This window comes from Athene noctua, chromosome 2 (genome assembly GCF_965140245.1).
Source record: "Athene noctua chromosome 2, bAthNoc1.hap1.1, whole genome shotgun sequence".
Taxonomy (NCBI): domain Eukaryota; kingdom Metazoa; phylum Chordata; class Aves; order Strigiformes; family Strigidae; genus Athene; species Athene noctua.
In genome coordinates this window covers 151,501,920-151,522,108 of record NC_134038.1, presented here as the reverse complement: position 1 = coordinate 151,522,108, position 20,189 = coordinate 151,501,920, and the positions used below count along the sequence as shown (strand labels likewise).

The 20,189-nt window shown below is 47.2% G+C and overlaps 1 protein-coding gene across 2 annotated transcripts; it reads right to left on the bottom strand.

Moving 5' to 3' along the window:
• Positions 1–1,082: 1,082 nt before the first annotated feature.
• Positions 1,083–15,854, bottom strand: SLC25A38 (solute carrier family 25 member 38). 2 transcript variants are annotated; one of them, XM_074900665.1, is made up of 7 exons: positions 15,698–15,854; positions 14,025–14,146; positions 13,302–13,386; positions 12,602–12,781; positions 11,984–12,152; positions 11,166–11,332; positions 1,083–4,888 (listed from the first exon to the last, which is right to left on the bottom strand). In XM_074900665.1, the coding sequence occupies exons 1-7, from the start codon at positions 15,764–15,766 to the stop codon at positions 4,766–4,768; spliced, it is 915 nt and encodes a 304-aa protein (XP_074756766.1). In that variant the 5' UTR covers positions 15,767–15,854; the 3' UTR covers positions 1,083–4,765. The 2 variants fall into 2 exon arrangements, with proteins under 2 accessions (XP_074756766.1, XP_074756767.1); XM_074900666.1 differs by lacking the exon at positions 15,698–15,854 and adding an exon at positions 15,220–15,266.
• Positions 15,855–20,189: the final 4,335 nt, after the last annotated feature.

Sequence of the window (20,189 nt, the reverse complement as noted above, 5' to 3'; positions counted from 1 at the left end):
GTGTGTGAGATGAGGAATACTTTCTGTTCAGTTCTGGTGTATCAGTTACACATGGCATGTAGTACATTAAAAATAAAAATTAAAAAAGCAAAGCATTTGCCTGATTTTTGAGTGAAAGGGAGATCTGTAATTCAATGTTTTATTACAAGAGCAGTGCCTTTAAAGTGTGCTTTTTCTATCTTTCCCACCCTCCACTACCCAAGAGGGTTATGGAGCTTGTCCACTATCTCTTCTAACAGCTGGGGCAGCTGTTGGCAGCACGAGCAGGAACACCCGCTACACTGAGGTGGTTCTCCAAGGCAGGAGGAGAGTTCTGGGGAGCGCTGCATGCAGGAGCAGGCACTATTGCCAGCCTAACATGGTATCAGGTATCTGCACTGAGGCTGCACGCCAGGACTGTCTAGTAGGTCTGTTACACACAGATAACTCTCTGTGAAAATTGCTCCATATAAGAATGCATCATCTAGGCAACATCTGAAAAGAGAAAGGGTTTGGGACCTTCACATCTGGCAGATGTTCGTCTTGGTATCAGCATCACCAGTGGTTTGCTTAGCACAACCTGCCTGCTACTGAATCCCAGTTCCATGCTGTGACAGCCGGAGGAGACCCCAGCGTCACCTTTCACTACTCCTTGCAGCAGAAGATTATGTCCCAGGCCACAAGCTCTGGTCCCCTGCTGAGATCAGACTGCCTGAGTAGCAAAAACCTGCTTGGCAGGAGATTAAAAACAGAGTGCTCAAAACCCCAGTCTTAAAGGTGGGTATTTCACCAGTTATTATGATTTGATTCCCATCAGTCTTTACACACAGCAGGCAGGCAGAGGAAGCTGTGAAAAAGACAAGATTCCCCATTGCTGTGTTTTCCCCATTTAAGTAAAGTCGATTTAGGTTGTACTGGCACTGCCTGTGTAGATTACACCCACAGAAAAAGAGAATATGCATTGCCTTGGATGGGCTCAGAACTCATTCAATAGTCCTGTTCTCTTGGGAAACTTCTCTTGCTTTCTTAAGCCTCTATTCCATCCCATCCCTTGTGAGTTTGACTTGTTTTTTTTTAAAGAAACACTAAAAGAGATTACATGGTTCATTTTGGCAACCAGTTTTTAATAGAAACATATAATACACCTTCTCACATAAATATTTTATATAGACACATAAACACTCAAAATACTCAAACCTATCCAATGTTCCAAAGCTCCAGTTCTGTTTAAACAGTGCAAGAAAAAAAAAAAAAATCACCAGCACAGGAAGAAAGGAAACGTGAAGTTTCTAAAACATAAATAATCAGACAATTTCTCTTGTGTTCTTAAAACTCACTCAAATACTGACTGCCTTAACATGTTAACCAGTTGTGTTCCTACATCACAGCTGCAGGGGCAAGCAGAAACAATGCACATTCACTGACAGTGTATTACCAGCAACAGAGGTCATTCCAAGAGGAATCCGACTGCGATCCTGCCGTATAAAGGAAGGGATCAGACCACCTTCTCTGGAATCCAAGCTAAGATGGCTTTGGAAATGATTATCTAACAGGATTGTTAGTGTTGGAATTGCTGGCATGGTGCAGGTAGGTGATTAAGCACCTGTGCTGGATCTTTTATTTGATTTGCTTTGCATTTAGGTTGTAAAATGACCATTTGTTGTTAATTAGAAGCATACAACCTCAAGGGCAATGTATCTAAAAAAGTCCACACATTTGTTTTTCTTGACTTGCTATAGCTATCAAGAATAACTTCAATAAATCACTTTAGAAACAGAATGTTTCTGAAGAGGGGAAAAGCGTGAAGGATGGTAAAGCTCAGAGCTGAGAAACAGTCTTGTGCCTGCCTGTGCGACACAGCTTCCAGAAGAAAGTGAAACAGATCTTCAGGCTTTCCCTTCCCCCATATATGAGACCTGACATAAGAAATAATAAAGAAAAACAAACAACAAACTTGCACTGTAAAACTCACTCTCCCCAGCTCACATGTAAAGAAGTTTTTGGATTTGCAGCACCAAGGGTTGATGAAACACAGTGCAATTTAGATTCTCTGTTTCTTAAAGAAGCCCAGGCTAATTTACAAGTCAAAAGCATGTATCTTTTCACTATACTGTGACAACAAAGAGCCTCCCTATTCTCCACAAAGTAAGAAGAATGGAAGAACTTTCCCAAAGGAAAAGCTAACTGCTTTAAGACTGAATCCAGACTTAATAAAAAATAAAAAATAAAATCTGTAGACTTTAAAATACCAGCATACTGGAATAAATTCTCTAGTAATTCCTTTGTTACTTGACCAGGCAGGAGTATAGGGCATAAAAGCCACTGAAGAGCTCCTGCATTTCAGGTTTCCGATGAGGACATTGCTTAATTCAAAATTTATCACCTGGCATTCTTCTCATTTTTAAGAGCCTAAGTTTCTGTCTGCACAAGGTGCACACTGCTTTGCCATTGCTAAATCAGGAACCAAAATATTCGTGAAACACCTTGCAGGTGACACCATACACAGCCCCGGACTGCCACTGCCCAGGATGATCAACAGATCCAACTCACACACCAGATTAAGAAAGCCCCAAATAAATTCAGGCTTCCAGTACAATACATTGGTTTGATCCTATGCATAGGGGAATAAAAGACAAATGAGGTAACTGATGTAATTCCCACCTTACTCTGCCAGGTCAGCAATCCTAGACTTAGTTCTCCAGCTCTCTGTGCCAGTAGTGCTCAGGGTAACACACCGCAGGATGTGCAGTTACCACTGTTTCATGCACTCTCACGAGTCCAGGTCACTAAGGGTAGCAGGGACAGCAAAAGAAAGGAACAGTTTTCATATTTAGGATTTGGCAAATTATGTGCTCACGTGCCTGACAGCGAGAAGCAGCAGAGGGAATGTGACAGTTTGTCAGTCACAATGTGGAATGATTTTATGCGGTGCTCTACCATTAACGTCTGTAGACGTGTGCACAGGGGACCCCCCGCCACCATCCATGGAGACTCTTGCACTGCGTGGCACCAGTCTCCCCTCGCAGATGGGCTGAGGCTAAAAGCAGGCAGCACCTTGAAGCCTCCAGCCCCTCCCCTTACACTTTACTCAGACTTAACTTTCACATCAGTCATCAAACCCTCCTGGAGTTGGAATCTGGTGAAGAACATCTTTTACAACCGACGACCCCTCTACTCTTGTGCTCAGGACGTTGCCAGGGCAGGAGTGATTGTGCAAATTATGCTCTAAATTTTACAAAGAATGGGTAGATAGTACTGATTGTTCATACAGATACAGTGTCACGTCTTCATATTTAGAGACATCTGCTCTGTTCCTAAAGTGGATTGTAATATCTGTAGATATTTAAGAAAATAAAAGCCAAAAATTACATTTTCTGCAAGGCACGCTACAAAACAGGGTGCACACTGCCATGCCAAGCTTTGTGGCAATGCCAACAGAGCTGCAAGAGTCCCAAACCAGCCAGCCAGCACAGAGGCACAAGTGAAGAGGGGAGCAGGCTGTACCCAAGTCTGGACAGCACATGCTACAAGGTCTGTGTAACAAAGTAGGAATGAGGAAGAAGGCACAGTGGATAAAAAAGTGTATTTATCTCTACGCCTAAACTCAGGAATACTGAAATATGGACTACCTGCTAAGAGAAAACTATCAGCTGGGAAACTGTGAAGGGTCTGTGTGGAGCCTGAAGAGAATTAAAGTTCCCTACTAAACACTCATAGGTGTCAAACTTTGCAGAAAGTTGACAGAAAAGAGCAGCCTTTTCTTTCCAAACCCAAAGATACTCCACACACAATCAGCAGCAGCTTTTAAGGGAAGTCTGAAGTGTCGTTATCTACATCTGCTTCCATTATACATTTATGCATTATGAACTATGACCCTAAAAGGTACATCTAAGAACCAGCTCACACTGAGGGTGTTGATCAGGGATTAACAAATAAGTAATAGGAAGCAAGTCTCTAGTACAACTGGATAAAAAAAAAAAAAATACTTGAGTGTTCCTGATAGTCAGACCAGCAGGAAAAATGTTTTTTAGAGAACAAATAGAACTTTGGTAACAATCAACTCTAAAGTGCCTTATGCTTCTTAATTCCTGTGCAAACACTGCTGTAGAGGCAGATGCACATTTCAAGAGTATTAAGATGCTCAATTACGTAATAATACATGACACAGCAAGGAGGTTCCAGTTACCTTCTCTGCTATCATGCATAGTACAAAAGTGATGACAAGAGACCATGTTCCCATCCTTCCTTCAGCACTTCATTTCTCTTCCACCTACTCCCGCAATATAAGCATTAAGAGACACCTCCAGTCTCTCACCATTGTCTGCAACGTTCCCCTGTGAGAATAAAGCATGTAAGGTTGGAGGATCTACATCTGACAGTGGATCATTGTGGCCTTACTGGCCAGACCAGCAAGGAACAGGCTGGCAGGTTCGGCAATCACTGTTTTCTCCTCAAACATTTTTGCTCAGCAATGTCTCACTGCATAAAGGTGGCAAGCACAAAGCTATTTTTAAAAGGGGCTTTCTCTCAGCATTGTTACAAGGCTGTGGAAACCCTGCCACTTCCCATGGCAGTCTGCAAGTGCAGTCTCTAGAATGGACTGATCAAATGACGAAAAGATCAGATCCTTCTTTCCTCTACTTGCCAAAAGGCCCAATCTCCCGTCTCAGAAGACTGCCTTCCTCCTGGCTGAGCAATGCTTATTCCTCTGAGGAACTGGGAACTTCGTAGTGCCAGTTGATCACAGCAAGAAGGAGCAAAGCTGGTCATTTCTCGTGCAAGTCAGTCAAGATTTCAAGCCCATTTTTTCCATCATCTGTTCATACACGGCCCATGCCATTGCTGCCATCAGAGTCCGCCTGAGGGCACGTGGCACACCACCTCGGAAAAAGCCAACCAGCCCAAAATCCTGCAACAGGAGATAAAGAAACAGCAATCCATCACAATCTGCCTCTAGCTTTTTAATTTCTCATCATTTATTATGTGGAACAGCACAGGATATGTTTCCACTCAGACCCAGATCAGTTTCTGAAAGACCCAGGTTTAAATAAGCATTTAATGTTTAGGAAGAGCACTGTGCAATTGCAGGGCTACCCAAGAAAACAGGAGGAGCACTGAGTGGAGAAGGGAATGACAGGATGGGGACAATGCACGCGGAGAGCCACGCTCAAACCTATCAAAGAGAAGGTGAGCATGTAATGGTTTCAAGACACTTCAGGAAAATGACTTGGTTTAGAGCTTCATGTTTAGATAAGTCACTTAGCTATTCTGTAAAAACTGAGATTTGTTAAGTACTGAAGTAAAAAAAACATTCTGATATGAGAAAAATGTACCATGCACAGAAAAAATCCACGCACAAATAAACAGATTCCTGTTTAGGAACAGACTTCAATAAGGAAACAAAGTAAACCTGCCAAGATCCACCTTTCTGCGGGCAGTAAGGGAAAGGTGGGCTTTGAGTACATCTCCATCCCATTCCTGGGATACAGATCTATGCATCTGCTTCTCTTCTGGTGTCTAAAGGGCAAATAATTGTTTTGTGGCTGCTTTGTATCAGAAACCAGCATTTCACACTACATACTAAAGAAATCTTTTGCCCCTGTGTGGTAATGCCTACAGTGATAAACCAGAGGCAGCAGCAGCTGTAGGCACAGCTCCTCCAAGCCTACATACTAAGCTAAGCTGAAATGAAGTTAAGATGAAATAAACTAAGTGCTCTCCATCACTACCAGTGTAAAAATCAATATGTAACAGACAGAACTGAAGTGAAATCATTCACCAGCCTGAAACAGAAACCAGGTCTGTATGGAGAGATCTTTGTGCTCCAGTACTCTGAGCTTACTCTCAATCATCTGTAATTTTCTGAAAACAGGTAAGAGGACTAAGAAATTGTGGGAATTAAGAATTGGTGGTTAGCAAATTATTAACTGACCTTGAGGTTAGAAGAATGACTGTAGGAAACTGAGGCAGCATTATGTAACACTGTTGTGTAAAAAACAACATCTGCAGAACGTATGATGAGCGTGTGAGCAGTAAACAGGTAAAACTTGAAGGTCAGTAGGATGTAGAAGGAAAAACAAACCTATGTAAACAAGTGGTAATAAACTGGGAGCTTGCAGACAGTTGTGGCAGCATTTGCTCTTGGCAATGCCCCCCCTTCAACTAACTGGTGTGAGATTGCCATTCTTCTGCGCATTGCCCCGATCCCAGCTGGTCCAAGACCGACAAATAGTGCCCCATGTGAGCTGTACAAAAAATTGAAGAAGACAGCGGCAATGTGCTCGTATGCAAAGGAGAAAAGTGGCGCCCAATGTAGGGCCCCTGAGGGAGTGCAGGGCATCAAGAGACTCAAGAGAGCCCTAAAGGCAGTGAAAACAGGAGTTCTCATAAGGAAAAGCTTATGGCTTTAAAAGACAGTGCGTCTCATGAAAAAAACTGATGGCGTTCCAACTGATGAGCTGTGGCGAATATATACACAGGGAGGGCTGAATAAACCTAGCAAGTGAGCGCAGAGTTCTAAAACTAAGAATTCAGGGACAACTCAGCCTACAGCGCCCCTTCTCGAACCTCAACAGGACCCTCCATCTGCTCATGGAGGGCCTCCGTGACGGGATCAACGGTTCTGGGGGTGAAAGAGGATTGGCCACCGTTTTCTGACTTGTACCCTTGGCTGGAGGCAAGGGAGGGGAATCAATATGGTCCCCACAAACTGTAAATGCCCTGATTGATGCTAGAGCAGAAGCTTCCTTAATATATGGGAATCCCAGGAAATTTAAAGGACAACCTGTAATTATCACAGGTTTGGAAGGAAAACAAATTGAAGCTGTACAAACACAAATAGAAATGAAAATAGGAAACCATGACTATATAAAAACACAAATAGAAATGAAAATAGGAAACGATGACTATATACAAGACAATTGTATATAGTCATGATTGTTTGTCCCCATTCCTGAATATGTAATAGGTATAGACATTCTAAAAGGACTAACTTTAAATCTTTCTGATGGTCAGTATCAATTTTGGAGTTAAACCCTATATTAGTGACAGACCTGTTATGGTCGGTGGAGTAAAAATGCCTCCCGTGCAGATTCCAGCTGCAACTAAGTTAGTCACGATGAAGCAATATAGAATTCTGGGAGGTCATGAAGAGATATCACAGACAATTAGAGATTTATTAGATGTAGGAGTTTTAAAGACAACCACCACAGCTTAGAACAATCCAATATGGCCTGTCAAGAAAAGTGACGGCTCCTGGAGAATGATGGTGGATTTTAGAGACGGAAGGTGGCAGACTTACAACTATTTTTGCAGCAATGGGGGATTCGGCATATGACAGGTATTCCTTATAACCCCACAGGACAGGCAATAGTCGAACATGCACATGCTACACTAAAAGCCTTGATTTTAAAACAAAGAAGTGGGAATTCTCCGGACACACCACATAATCAGCTGGCAATGGCTTTATATACTCTTTAAACAGAAATAATTTTGCCTTGACAGCAGCAGAACATCGTTTTAGCACCACAGCGGACTCTATAGTTAAACCAAGAGTCTTGTATAAGGATCCCGAAGGAGACCCGACCTGGAGAGGACCAGCAGATCTGCTGGTATGGGAGCAGGAGTATGCTTGTGTTTTATCCCCCACAGGTCCTAGGTGGGTACCAGCAAGGAAAGACAAGCCATATTGTGATCTGAAAGGGGCAACCCTCCAACCCAATGCCACAGACGCCTCAGCTGACAATGCAGGAATACACACACAGGCTACATTCCCCTAGGAACTCGGCAACTACAGCTATGACTCGGGGAAGTCTGAAACAATTACAACAGAAGGCAGAAGACACGGTGGCAGTGGTGGGATCCCGATGGATCAGTAGCCCATAATGATACACCGTGGACTGGAGGGGCTTGGCTTCCTCCTCGAGACACAGAGAACCAGTCATATCATTTGAATGCTGCCAATATAACATTGTATGTGGATGCCCCCCTGTGTGTATGCCCACAGGAGGAGGGGGTGCATGTGTGCAGTCACAATATTTTAGACCATCTGTACAACTCATCCGTATATTTTGTTGGCTGAAGAGAGGCACGAATAAGATTAAATGCTTGTAGGTTCTGTGCCAATTTTCCACCACTGTGTACTTCATTGCTATTTCAAACTGTACTATCAATTCTAACAGAAGCAACGGTAGTGGCCGATATCAGATCATCATTACAGATCCTCGATATTTTAGCTATCTATGGCCAATGTATCTAGCCATAATCTTACAGTAATTTTTCCTTTGAGACACAGATCCAACTTTCTTTGTTTAGCAGTGTTAAAGATTAAGAACCCAAATGTTTGACCTTGTTAGAAAACTCCCTTGGTTTCCCCCCTGGAGTAGTGGCCAGGCAGAGTGGAATCCCACAGGAGGATGAAACCAGATGTTTCCGCTCAAAGAAAAGTGCCAGTTATTTTGGCTTGTTGATTTGGATATATGAGGCTGAACCCGCAGGCTGCAACTCTGGATACGTCACCTACAGATGGATGCATTGCATAGGACTTCCCACTTGCACGGAAAGGTACTCCACATCCTCGTTGCAACTGGGGCTCCCCAGCAATTGCAGATCTGGATATTACTACTCCATTGCGTAGTAATGATTAGGTGCATTTGCCTTATTTAATTATATATAGTAGTTACTAAGTATACTATTTTGTATTTTTCTTACTGCTTATTTTTGTACTACTTAGTTATATTCTTTAATTACTGCTAGTGAAATCAGCCTATTCTTTTCACTCTGATGTCTGAGTTCAATTGAGATCCTTGAAATTAATGCATGATGACATCATGAAAGAGTTAAGCAAAAGTTTATCATGGCTCAACCCTAGGCATTAACTTGCAGGTCTGAACCTACAGATGTGGGTTTTAGCAGGCCTCGGACGTTTGATTTGTTTTACAGGATTTGCCACCCTGTGACATGTATGATGCCTCCTGTCCACAGTGCAGAAGACTGAACCACAACTGATTGCAATGATTGCCATGGAAATGAAACTACAAAATAAAAAAGGGGGAGATGTGGGAATTAAGAACTGGCGGTTAGCAAAATGTAAACTGACCTTGAGGTTAGAAGAATGATTGTGGGAAAATGAGGCAGGATTGTGTAACACTGTGTTGCGTGAAAAAGAGTAGTAAAAAACACCACCTGCAGAATGCATGGTGAGTGTGCAAGCAGTAAACAGGTAAAACTTGAAGGTCAGTAGGATGTATAAATAAAAACAAACCTATGTAAACAAGTGGTAATAAATTGCAGACACTGCAGCGGCATTTGCTCTTGACAATGCCACACCTTCAACAAACTGGTGTTTGTTGGAGTTTGTCATTCTTCGGCGCATCGCCCCAATCTTGGCTGGACTGAGACTGACAAGCAATGGCAAGAATAATCAGGGAACAAGTACACTGCCTTATAATCCATTCAAGAGGAGCAAGATAGAGATTCCAGTAGTAACAATGGCCCCTCTGTTTACAAGGAAAAGCAAGGAATCACAAAATCATCCAGGTTGGAAAAGACCTTGAAGATCATCTAGTCCCTTAACCTCACACTGACCATTCTCAACTATACCAGATCCCTCCGCACTATGTCAACACGACTCAAACACCTCCAGGGATGGGGACTCCACCACCTCCCTGGGCAGCCCATTCCAACACCCAACAACCCCTTCTGTAAAGAAATGCTTCCTAATATCCAGTCTAAACTTTCCCTGGTGCAACTTGAGACCATTCCCTCTTGTCCTGTCGCTTATTAGTTGGTTAAAGAGACTCATCCCCAGCTCTCTGCAACCTCCTTTCAGGGAGCTGTAGAGGGCGATGAGGTCTCCCCTCAGCCTCCTCTTCTCCAGACTAAACACCCCCAGTTCCCTCAGCCGCTCCCCATACGACCTGTGCTCCAGACCCTGCACCAGCTCCGTTGCCCTTCTCTGGACACGCTCGAGTCATTCAATGTCCTTTTTGTAGTGAGGGGCCCAAAACTGAACCCAGTCATCGAGGGGCGGCCTCACCAGTGCCGAGTACAGGGGTCAGATCCCTTCCCTGTCCCTGCTGGCCACGCTATTGCTGACACAAGCCAGGATGCCATTGGCCTTCTTGGCCACCTGGGCACACTGCTGGCTCCTGTTCAGCCGGCTGTCAATCAGCACCCCCAGGTCCCTCTCTGACTGGCAGCTCTCCAGCCACTCCTCCCCAAGCCTGTTGCGCTGCTGGGGGTTGTTGTGGCCCAAGGGCAGCGCCCGGCATTTGGCCTTATTGAAACTCCTCCAGTTGGCCTCAGCCCATGGCTCCAGCCTGTCCAGGTCTCTCTGCAGAGCCTCCCTACCCTCGAGCAGATCAACACTCCCACCCAACTGGGTGTCATCTGCAAACTGACTGAGGGTGCACTCAATCCCCTCATCTAGATCATCAATAAAGATGTTAAACAGGAGTGGCCCCAACACTGAGCCCTGGGGGACACCACTCGTGACCGGCCGCCAGCTGGATTTAACTCCGTTCACCACAACTCTTTGGGCCCGGCCATCCAGACAGTTTTTTACCCAGCAAAGCCTGTGCCCATCCAATCCACAAGCAGCCAGTTTCACCAGGAGAATGCTGTGGGAAATGGTGTCAAAGGCCTTGCTAAAGTCAAGGTAGACAACACCCACAGCCTTTCCCTCATCCAATAAGCAGGTCGCCATGTTGTAGGAGATCAGGTTTGTCAGGCAGGACCTGCCTTTCATAAACCCATGCTGGCTAGGCCTGATCATCTGGCTGTCCCACATGTGTTGTGTGATGGTACTCAGGATGAGCTGCTCCATCAGCTTCCCGGGTACCGAAGTCAAGCTGACAGGCCTGTAATTTTTCAGATCATTCTTCCAACCCAAATGTGCTGGTGCTTCCAACTGCTTTCAGACAATCAACCAGATTACTTCCCAGGTATTACTGAACAGGTCTGCACATAAACTGGTGACAAGAGATTAAGCCTTAATCTCCCACAGCATTACCCGCTTCAGCTTCTGAAAATGCTGATACTAATTAGCCTGACTGCAAGAGCATGTCAAGCAGTCACATTTCTTCAACTCCTTTAAAAGGCAACAACTTTCTTAGCATAACTGTGCTTCAGGCAAGGAGATCAGAAGCAAGGCTGTGACTGTGCATATTAGAAGAGATTCACCTTACCTTGTAGATGAAAGCAATGGCCTGACTTGTTCTGCAGTACTTCTGGGGGGACAGCTGCATGTGTGTTTTGATGACATCAGCAGGCTGCGTTACCAGTGAGGCCAAGATTCCCGCAAAGATCCCACAGCCAAAATTCAGCAAGGGCATGAGCACTGGATCCAGCTGGTCTGCAACGAAGCAAAGGGAATGCACTAAACACAAAACAGGCCAGGAACACTCCTGCTGTATGACAAAGTGAAAATCTATTGAACGATTAAGTCAATATCAAGAATCTAAGAGAAGTTAAAAACCATGCAGGGTAAAGAAATGTTTCCAGAGGAAAAGTGGCTACAAGTCAAAAGTTAGCACTATTAAAAAGCCTCACTTGCTGGGGAACTGAATTTGCAGGAGCTCTGAAAAGGAAAGATTGTGCAAGCGTTGCCCAGACAGTTCTAACATCAGAGAAGTGGAAAGTTAGTAGAAAGTGGAAAGTTAGACAGTTCTAACATCAGTTTAGTGGAAACCAATCAGGATACAAGACAACCAGAAGCAGAAAGCACTGCTGAACACATCCTCTCTTTCAACTGTTCACTAACCCACCTTATGCATCAGTCTTTATAAAGCCAACCAGTCAATTTTGAGCCCATTTCCATTTCTACATTGACCTGAGCTATAGGTCTACAGTTCTCCATAGGAAGATGTCCCACCTAAAGCCCTACAATAGAATAAGTTAACTACTGAGGTAGAGGGCAATACACAGAGCATGCAGGCAGTCAACTGCAGGGCAAGGTGTGAGAAGAGAAACATTTTTCATTACAGCCTCCAACGTTCAGCCTTACCCTGAGGTGTGAGTTTTTTGGTCTGTGTGTAGAACATCAGGTAGATGCCAGAGAAGGGCGCATCCCGCAGCAGCGTTGCAGTGAGCCCGCTGAACATGCCACGAGGCCCTTCTGTCTGGTAGATATTCTTCAGAGCTCCATATACACTCCCATAGCCAAATCTCCCACTCTGCAAGAGCAGACAACGGTCAGTCATCCCTGTGCCAGGCACAAGCCTAGAAGCCCCACACAGTGTCCAAACAAACTGTAACATGCACCCAGTGTGACACCCCAGATGGCAGCACAGAAGACAACAGCCCAAGGCAAAAAGTGGTTTTCACCTACCTCAGCCTTTAAAACAATCCTTCACGAAGGTAAAATATGAAAGATGCTACACAAACGTTGTATACAAGTGAAACTTAAAAATCTCAGGGTGAATTCTGTTGCACCTTCCACTTCTTGCCTGAATATCAGTGTGTGGCATGTCCTGCACAACGTGTGAACCAGGATGAAATCAGAACTACATCCCTGGCTGTATCCAAGTGGCAGCAACCTTCTCCAGACAAAAAAATTTCTTTTTCATCACAAGGAAGGCATGTGACATCATAAACAGGGAACTAATCAGAAAGTCACACTCACCTCATATCGGGTTTTCACTACAGTCACTGGCAACATGCAGATCCCAGAAACTGCACGTGCAGTGGCACCCAGAAAGACAGACTCCAGGGCTGTGGGTGAACGGTCCACTAGAAACTTTTGCTTCATCATGTACAAAGTGCTGAAGTAAATCCCAACCCCAGGAATACATCTTGCAAAGGACTACAGAAGAAGATGAAGAAAGAAAAAGCATACATGAGAAAAAACGTACTACAAAACATTTCAGAGACTGTCACACTTGACAGGATGTTTTGTAGAAAACAAACAAACAAAAAAAACCACTAAAGCTAACTTGCTGAGGAAAGAAGAGAAGGCAAAAAATTTACAGCACAACAACCAGCTGACTAAAATGATGCCAGGATTTAACACATTCCTCAATGGCAGTTTTCTTGGAACAAGGTACTCCAAACCAAAATGAAGTTGGTGCAGTTGCCACCCCACATTTGCAAAAGTATTCAAGTGTTCAGCTGCTCAGGACTGCAAAACCACAGGGACTGCCATGACCAAATCAGTGGAATTCACAATATGAACTCCTTAAAATAGGATTTAATCTAAATCACATGGTTGCATTCATAATTGTACAAGAGTATGTTACTTAAATCCCAACAGCCATAGTTAGTAATAAACAGTAGGTTTATTTATCTACTTATTTTTAGAAGTCAGGGTTAAAACAGCCACTTACTGGAGAGACACCTTTCCAGAGCCCCAGAAGACTTTCAGTACGAACAACCCTGAAGAGCAGTGTTACCATCCCAGCACGACTGGACCTGAAAGGAAGACAAGACAGGAACTGCAATGACGAACTGCCTCTGCTCTCTGCAGCCACCCCATTTCACTCATCTCTGTGCATAACCCCAGCACCTCAGAGGTGCTCTTTCTCAACTCAGCCTGCTTTTCTTGGTCAAGTCTTTCCAGGGCTTCTCCATCGCCTTCTGCTTTCCCACCATTTGTAACACACATTAGAGGCCTCTCTCGCTACCATTTTTAGTGGCTCACTCCCTTTGTTAACAGCAACAGATGTAATCATGGTTGACTACACCAAGCAAACATGAGCAGCTGCACACATGGAAAAGTTATGTGACAACCACCCAGGAATTTTCAGGCAGAAAACACCCCGTAGAACTGCACAACAGTGACTCCAGCAAACACCAGTCTCTCAGATGAATACAGACATATGCTGAGGTTACATGTTATTAAAGTAGCATTCACAAGAACAGCATTTTCTTTTTTTTTGAAGCAAAATATCAATCCTTCTCCATACTATAAAAACATACCTCATATTTCACAAAGACTCTCAGTATCCAAACTACAACCCTGAACTCCAAGCCCTTGCGAGTAAATCAGGCAGAAGCCTATGGTGGGGCACCCCCACACCCCCCATACATACACATCCCCACTCTCTCACCCATTTACAGCAGGCTGCAGAGTTTGCAGGCGGGTTTTCAGCAGGTCAAGGGGTTGGAAGAGGAGTGTGGAGCAAGTCCCACTGATGGAACCACACACAAAGGCCTTTAGGACTGGATGCATCTGGAAGAGGAAGAAAACTTTAAATGGCCATTTAATTAGGACCAGCACAAGAGGAAATATAGCAGCTGTTATGTCACACGCTATAGGAAGGGAGGATGAGCTGACCCCAGATGCTAAGGGCTGCTGTTCAGGGCACAGGAAACTTTTTCAAACCTTTTCAGAGCCTGATCAAATTTTATTTGTGGTTTTTGGTCCCTCTGCCTTTCCTGGGAGATTGTTCCAGAGTCTCCTTGCAATTCGATGGTTGGAGTTTTCTGAATGTCGAATGTATTAGCAACCATTTGGTAACCATTTGCCACCTCAAAGGAAATGGGTGTCCTCTTCCCACCACTCCACCAACTACCTGTGCCTTGGCCCCAATCCCACCCACCTCTGTTCAGCACCATGCTGGCAGCGCCTCCAACCCTTCCTCCCCATTGCACACCAAGGGCCCTCACTGCCACAGGCATTCCCTTAAAACTGCCCACCACCCGAACCCGACTCAAACACACCCAAAGCACAGCACGGCCTCCTCAGCTAAGACCTGGTTTTCCTATCCACACCAGCTGCCACCTCCTAGCACTTCGGGGGTGATAAGGCAGGAGGCAAAAACGACACTGCAGGGTGATTTTTATTTAAAAAAAAAAAAAAAAAAAGTAACCGTGTTTTGTTAAGGAAGAACGAGTTTCTACACCCCTTGGAGCAGAATGACGGCAGAGGAGATTCCTGTAGTACAGTGGTCTCTGGAGGGACACACTTAAAAGCCACTAACGCGTCTTTCGCGGTGAGGCGGCCTCCCACCGCAGACATGCGGACCCCTCTGAAACCCGTTACGACCCTCCGGCCGCCTCTCAGGCTCCTCCCGCCTTAATGCCCGGGCCCAGCGTTACTGAGCAGGGCCCGCGCGTCCCGCCCGCCCCTCAGCCCGCCTCCCCAGAGCCGGCCGGCCTCGGAACACGATGGATGCGGGGATGGGGCCCAGCCAGCGAGCCCCCCCTGCTCCTCCGCCGCCTGCCACCCGGGCGCTGCCCCCGGGAGAGCCCGGGGCGGAGGGAGCGTTCTGCCGCGGCAAGGGCCCGGCCGCCCGCCCCTACCTCAGGCTCGGGCCGCGGCATCCCCGCGCCGGCCCGCAGCCAGTGAGCGCGGCGGGCAGGAGTGACGCGACCGCGCGCCGCCACCGCTGGCCAATCCGAGCGGCCAGCCCCGAGCCAATCCGGGGGAGGGGGCGGGCAGAGCACCGCCCCGCGAGGCGCATGCACCGCCCCTCAACCCTGCGCGTGCCCCGCCCGCCCCGCCGGCAGCCGCGGGCTGCGGCCTTGAGCCGCCGCGCTCAGCCGGGCCCCGGCCCTGGGCAGCGCCGGGCCCGAGCCTGGGGGCCGGCAAGAGCCAGCCGGGATCGCACTGTCGCATCTGTTGGCTCTGGCAGGCACGGGCAGAGATAAGGGGACGGTTTATAACGAGTAGTCTTCATGTCTTCCCTCAGCGCGCGCCCGCCCACCCCCCCCACCCCCCCGTCTTGTCGTGGAGACTGTGGCGATCAAAACCGTGAGCTTCTCCCTGAGGCTTTCTTACCGCTAGTGTTTCCACTTGGTCTTCCACATCCTGGGCCCGGAGCAGAGGAGGGCTGGGTTTCCACAGCATTGAAGGAATGAGGCGCTTCTATTTTAACCCTGCGTCAGCCCTGAGACCGTGCGCCCTCGCTGCCCCGGCAGAGCCAGCCATTCCTTATCGGCAAAGCAGGAGGAGGGTGGGAGGAGCGTGCGGCGGCTTTGACGAGCTGCTTGTCTGAGAATCTCGTCTGCCCGCTTGCTGTGCCCTAGCCAAGTAAGGGGCGGTTCCTCCAGACACGTCGCGCTCCAGCTAAATTGGGCTATTCCTAGAAAGAAAATCCTGGGTGCAGCAATAGTCACATGTACAAACCACTTACTACTCTCTTCTTTGCTCGCTTTGCCACATGGCAGCCCCTTAAAAGGGAATATACTTCTCTGAGAAACTAACACACGGTAGCAAAAACTCTTCATTAGTGACTCCTTCTTCCCTTTCGCAATCTCATTATGCAGCTCCTCCTCAGGGGAGTGACTTTCTTATATTTCATTAACTGACTCCCTGCTAATTCACGGGAAAGAGGATCAGCTCACCCCCAATCCCTCCTGGTACTTCTTTCCCTAGTTCACATCTTGCTCCACTGTGGACCCCCACGGGGGGTTGTCATCATGGTCTTCACCACGGGCTGAAGGGAAATCTCTGCTCCGGCACCTGGAGCACCTCCCCCTCGTCCTCCTCCTCCTCCTCCTCCTTTACTGCCCTTGGTGCTGCAGGGCTGTTTCTCTCATGTACTCTCACTCCTCTCTCACAGCTGTTGTTGCACAGTGGTTTTTACCCTTTCTTAAATATGTTATCACAGAGGCACTACCAGTGTCGCTGATGGGCTTGGCTTTGGCCAGCGGCGAGTCCATCTTGGAGTCAGCTGGAACTGGCTACTTCCAACATGAGGGCAGCTCCTGGCATCTTCTCACAGAAGCCACCTCTGTAGCCCCCTTGCTTCCAAAACCTTTCCACGTAAACCCAATACATCATCACTGATTCTATAAGGAAGGTCTCTGGGAGACACATGCCATTTTGAAAATGCTTCTATGGGTGGTTTCCTCTGGTGTGTTTCTGCTGCACTGGGTGGGGCTGGGTAGGTACCCGACCACTTATGAGGATGTTTTGCTCTCAGAACTAATTCTAACTTTAACCATGGCACTTGGTGTCTTGTTTGACTTTTGCTTTGAAGACAGTAAAAACACGTTTAAGTGATTGTTTAGAGCAGTAGCTTAACACTTCTAATAAAGCAGACAAACCCAAGTGATGCATTGGAGATGTTTCTGTATGGTGCTGAGGGTGGTGTGGCTGAATCCTCTCCCTCCATGTCGTTGGGTGGATCTACAATGGACACTTTTGTTGTTTTCTGAACAACAGTGGCCAAACAGCACACATCCCAAGAGCTCTTCCAGCATGAAACCCTGGCAGTAACAGCAATCTCCAGGTTCTTGGCTTGCTGTGGACCTGGAAGAGTTTTGCTCCCTTAAAATAAGCCTCACAATGAATGAGGAGGTGAAGCAGCACCACTGATCACACACATTTCTGCAGGGATGATTTCCATGCCTCACTCCTGCAGAAAAACCCAGCAGAGAGCACCTCATCCCCTCATGTTGCTGTCCTGCAAGATGCAAGGAGACAACTCAGCTCTGGTGATTTTCCAGCCACCAAGTGGGAGACACATTTATTCTTTACTAAAAAGGTGAGAAAGCAAAAATTACCTGCATGGTCTGGATCTGAACTGTTCCCTGCTCAGGGGTAGCAGGCACTGTTGGCTTTAGGTGTAGGATGATTCTGAACCTGTGGTCCCTTCTGCCCCTGTGCCTCATACTGTGGTCTCATCATGGTCCCAAATTTCCCAGTTGCTGAGAGACAGAAACTGAAAGGCAAAGTATTATCGATTCTGCTGAAGGACGCAAGCCTCTCTGCAGAGCCAAATGCTACTTTGAGGCACTGCCAGTTCAGGAGAAACCCCCTTGTACTGGGCCTGGCTGAGATGGAATCAATCTTCCCCTATAGCAGCCCTCACGGTGCTGTGTTTTATGTTGGGAGCTGGCAGGGTGTTGGCAGCACCCAGGTGTTGTGGCTACTGCTGAGCAGTGCTTACACAGCACCAAGGCTCTTTCCGACATTTTCTCCCCGTAGTGGGACGGGCTGGGCAAGATCTTGGGAGGGAACACAACCAGGACAGCTGACCCGAACTGACCAAAGGGATATTCCATACCATATGACGTCTGCTCAGTATAAAGCTGGGAGAAAGGAGGAAGGGGGTGGGGTCACCCTTGGTCCTCCGAGGGAACCACTACGCGTATTGGAGCCCTGCTTCCTGAGAAGGCCCGACATCGCCTGTCCATGGGAAGTAGAGAATAAATCTGTTTTCTTTTTGCTTCTGCGCACAGACCTTTGCTTCGCTTTGCTTACATTAAAACTGCTTTTGTTTCACCCGCAAGGGCTGGTTTTTTTCCTATCTTACTTTCTTTCCCCTTTTTGCCCTGTTGAGAAAAAAAAGGGGGAGGAGGAGGAAGTGATAGAGCGACTTGGTGGGTACCTGGTATTTAGCCAAGGTCAAACCACCACACCCCTGCAAGACAATCTCGAGTGTCAGCACTGGTCAACAAGCCCACTACCATGTGAGAGCCAAGAGGGCTGGGGCCATGGAGTAGACACCTCTCCACAGCAGGTCTGAATGGCAGCCTGCTGAGCATCACCCCGGGGGTGGCACCAGTGCAGTCAGTCCAGCTGTGACCAGGGAAGTACACCACATGCCCTGCATGTGTTGTGCCATGAGGACATCTTGCACAAGAGGATCCCACCGGCCTTTACAGAGATCCACAGGTCCTCATGGCTTCCCAGCACCAGGGACCAGCCTCACCCCAGTTACAAACAGGGAGACCCTGGCACACTGCACACACCCACTTGTATGTGATGGAGGCACGGATATGGCTCATGGTGCACAGTTGTACAGGAACACCAGAGCATGTGAGCAAGGCAATGTCCTGACATGTGTCAGGCAGATTAGCAAATGGCCTTTATAACACTGCAGGAAATTGACTTGTTTAGGCAACTGCTTGACAGGATCTCTTGGGAGATGGTCCTGGAGGGTACAAGGGTCCAGGAAGGCTGGACACTATTTAAGAAGGAAGTCTTAATGGCACAGGAGCAGGCAGTCCCCAGGTGCTGTAAGAGAAGCTGATGCCAGAGAATGCCACCCTGGCTAAACAGGGAGCTTTGGCTGCAACTCAGGGAGAAAAGGAGAGTTTATGGCCTTTGGAAGAAGGGACTAGCCACTCACAGTGATTACAAAGACACTGTGAGGCTATGCAGGGCAGAAATCAAGAGGTCTAAAGCCCAGGTAGAAATTAATCTATCTTCAGCAGTCAAAGATAACAAGAAATGTTTTATAAGTACATTAACAGCAAAAGAAAGACCAGGGAGAGCCTCCATCCCCTGCTAGATGGAAGAGGAAGCATGGTAATAAGTGATGAGGAAAAGGCTGAGGTGCTTAATGCCTTCTTTGCCTCAGTCCCCCAGTACTGAGGGAATCCAGCCTCCTCAGCCACAAGACAGAGACTGGGACTGGGAGAACGACCCCCACACATTCCAGGAGGAGACAGTCAGTGACCTGCTGCATCATATAGACACACACATCTATGGGACCAGATGGGATACACCCGAGGGTGCTGGAGGAGCTGGCTGGGGTGCTCGCCAAGCTGCTTTCCATCATTTACCAGCAGTCCTGGCTGACTGGGGAGGTCCCGACAGATTGGAAATTGGCCAATGTCACGCCCATCTATAAGAAGGGTCAGAAGGATGATCCAGGAAATTACAGGCCTGTCAGCTTGACTTCGGTGCCCAGGAAGTTGATGGAGCAGCTCATCCTGAGTACCATCACACAACACATGTGGGACAGCCAGATGATCAGGCCCAGTCAGCATGGGTTTATGAAAGGCAGGTCCTGCCTGACAAACCTGAGCAACTTCTACGACAGGGCGACCTGCTTATTGGATGAGGAAAAGGTTGTGGATGTTGTTTACCTTGACTTTAGTAAGACCTTTGACACCGTTTCCCACAGCATTCTCCTGGTGAAACTGGCTGCTTGTGGCTTGGATGGGCACACGCTTTGCTGGGTAAAAAACTGTCTGGATGGCCGGGCCCAAAGAGTTGTGGTGAACGGAGCTAAATCCAGTTGGCAGCCGGTCACGAGTGGTGTCCCCCAGGGCTCAGTGTTGGGGCCACTCCTGTTTAACATCTTTATTGATGATCTAGATGATTGGCTCGAGGGTAGGGAGGCTCTGCAGAGAGACCTGGACAGGCTGGAGCCATGGGCTGAGGCAAGCTGGAGGAGTTTCCATAAGGCCAAATGCCGGGGGCTGCCCTTGGGCCACAACAACCCCCAGCAGTGCAACAGGCTTGGGGAGGAGTGGCTGGAGAGCTGCCAGTCAGAGAGGGACCTGGGGGTGCTGATTGACAGCCGGCTGAACAG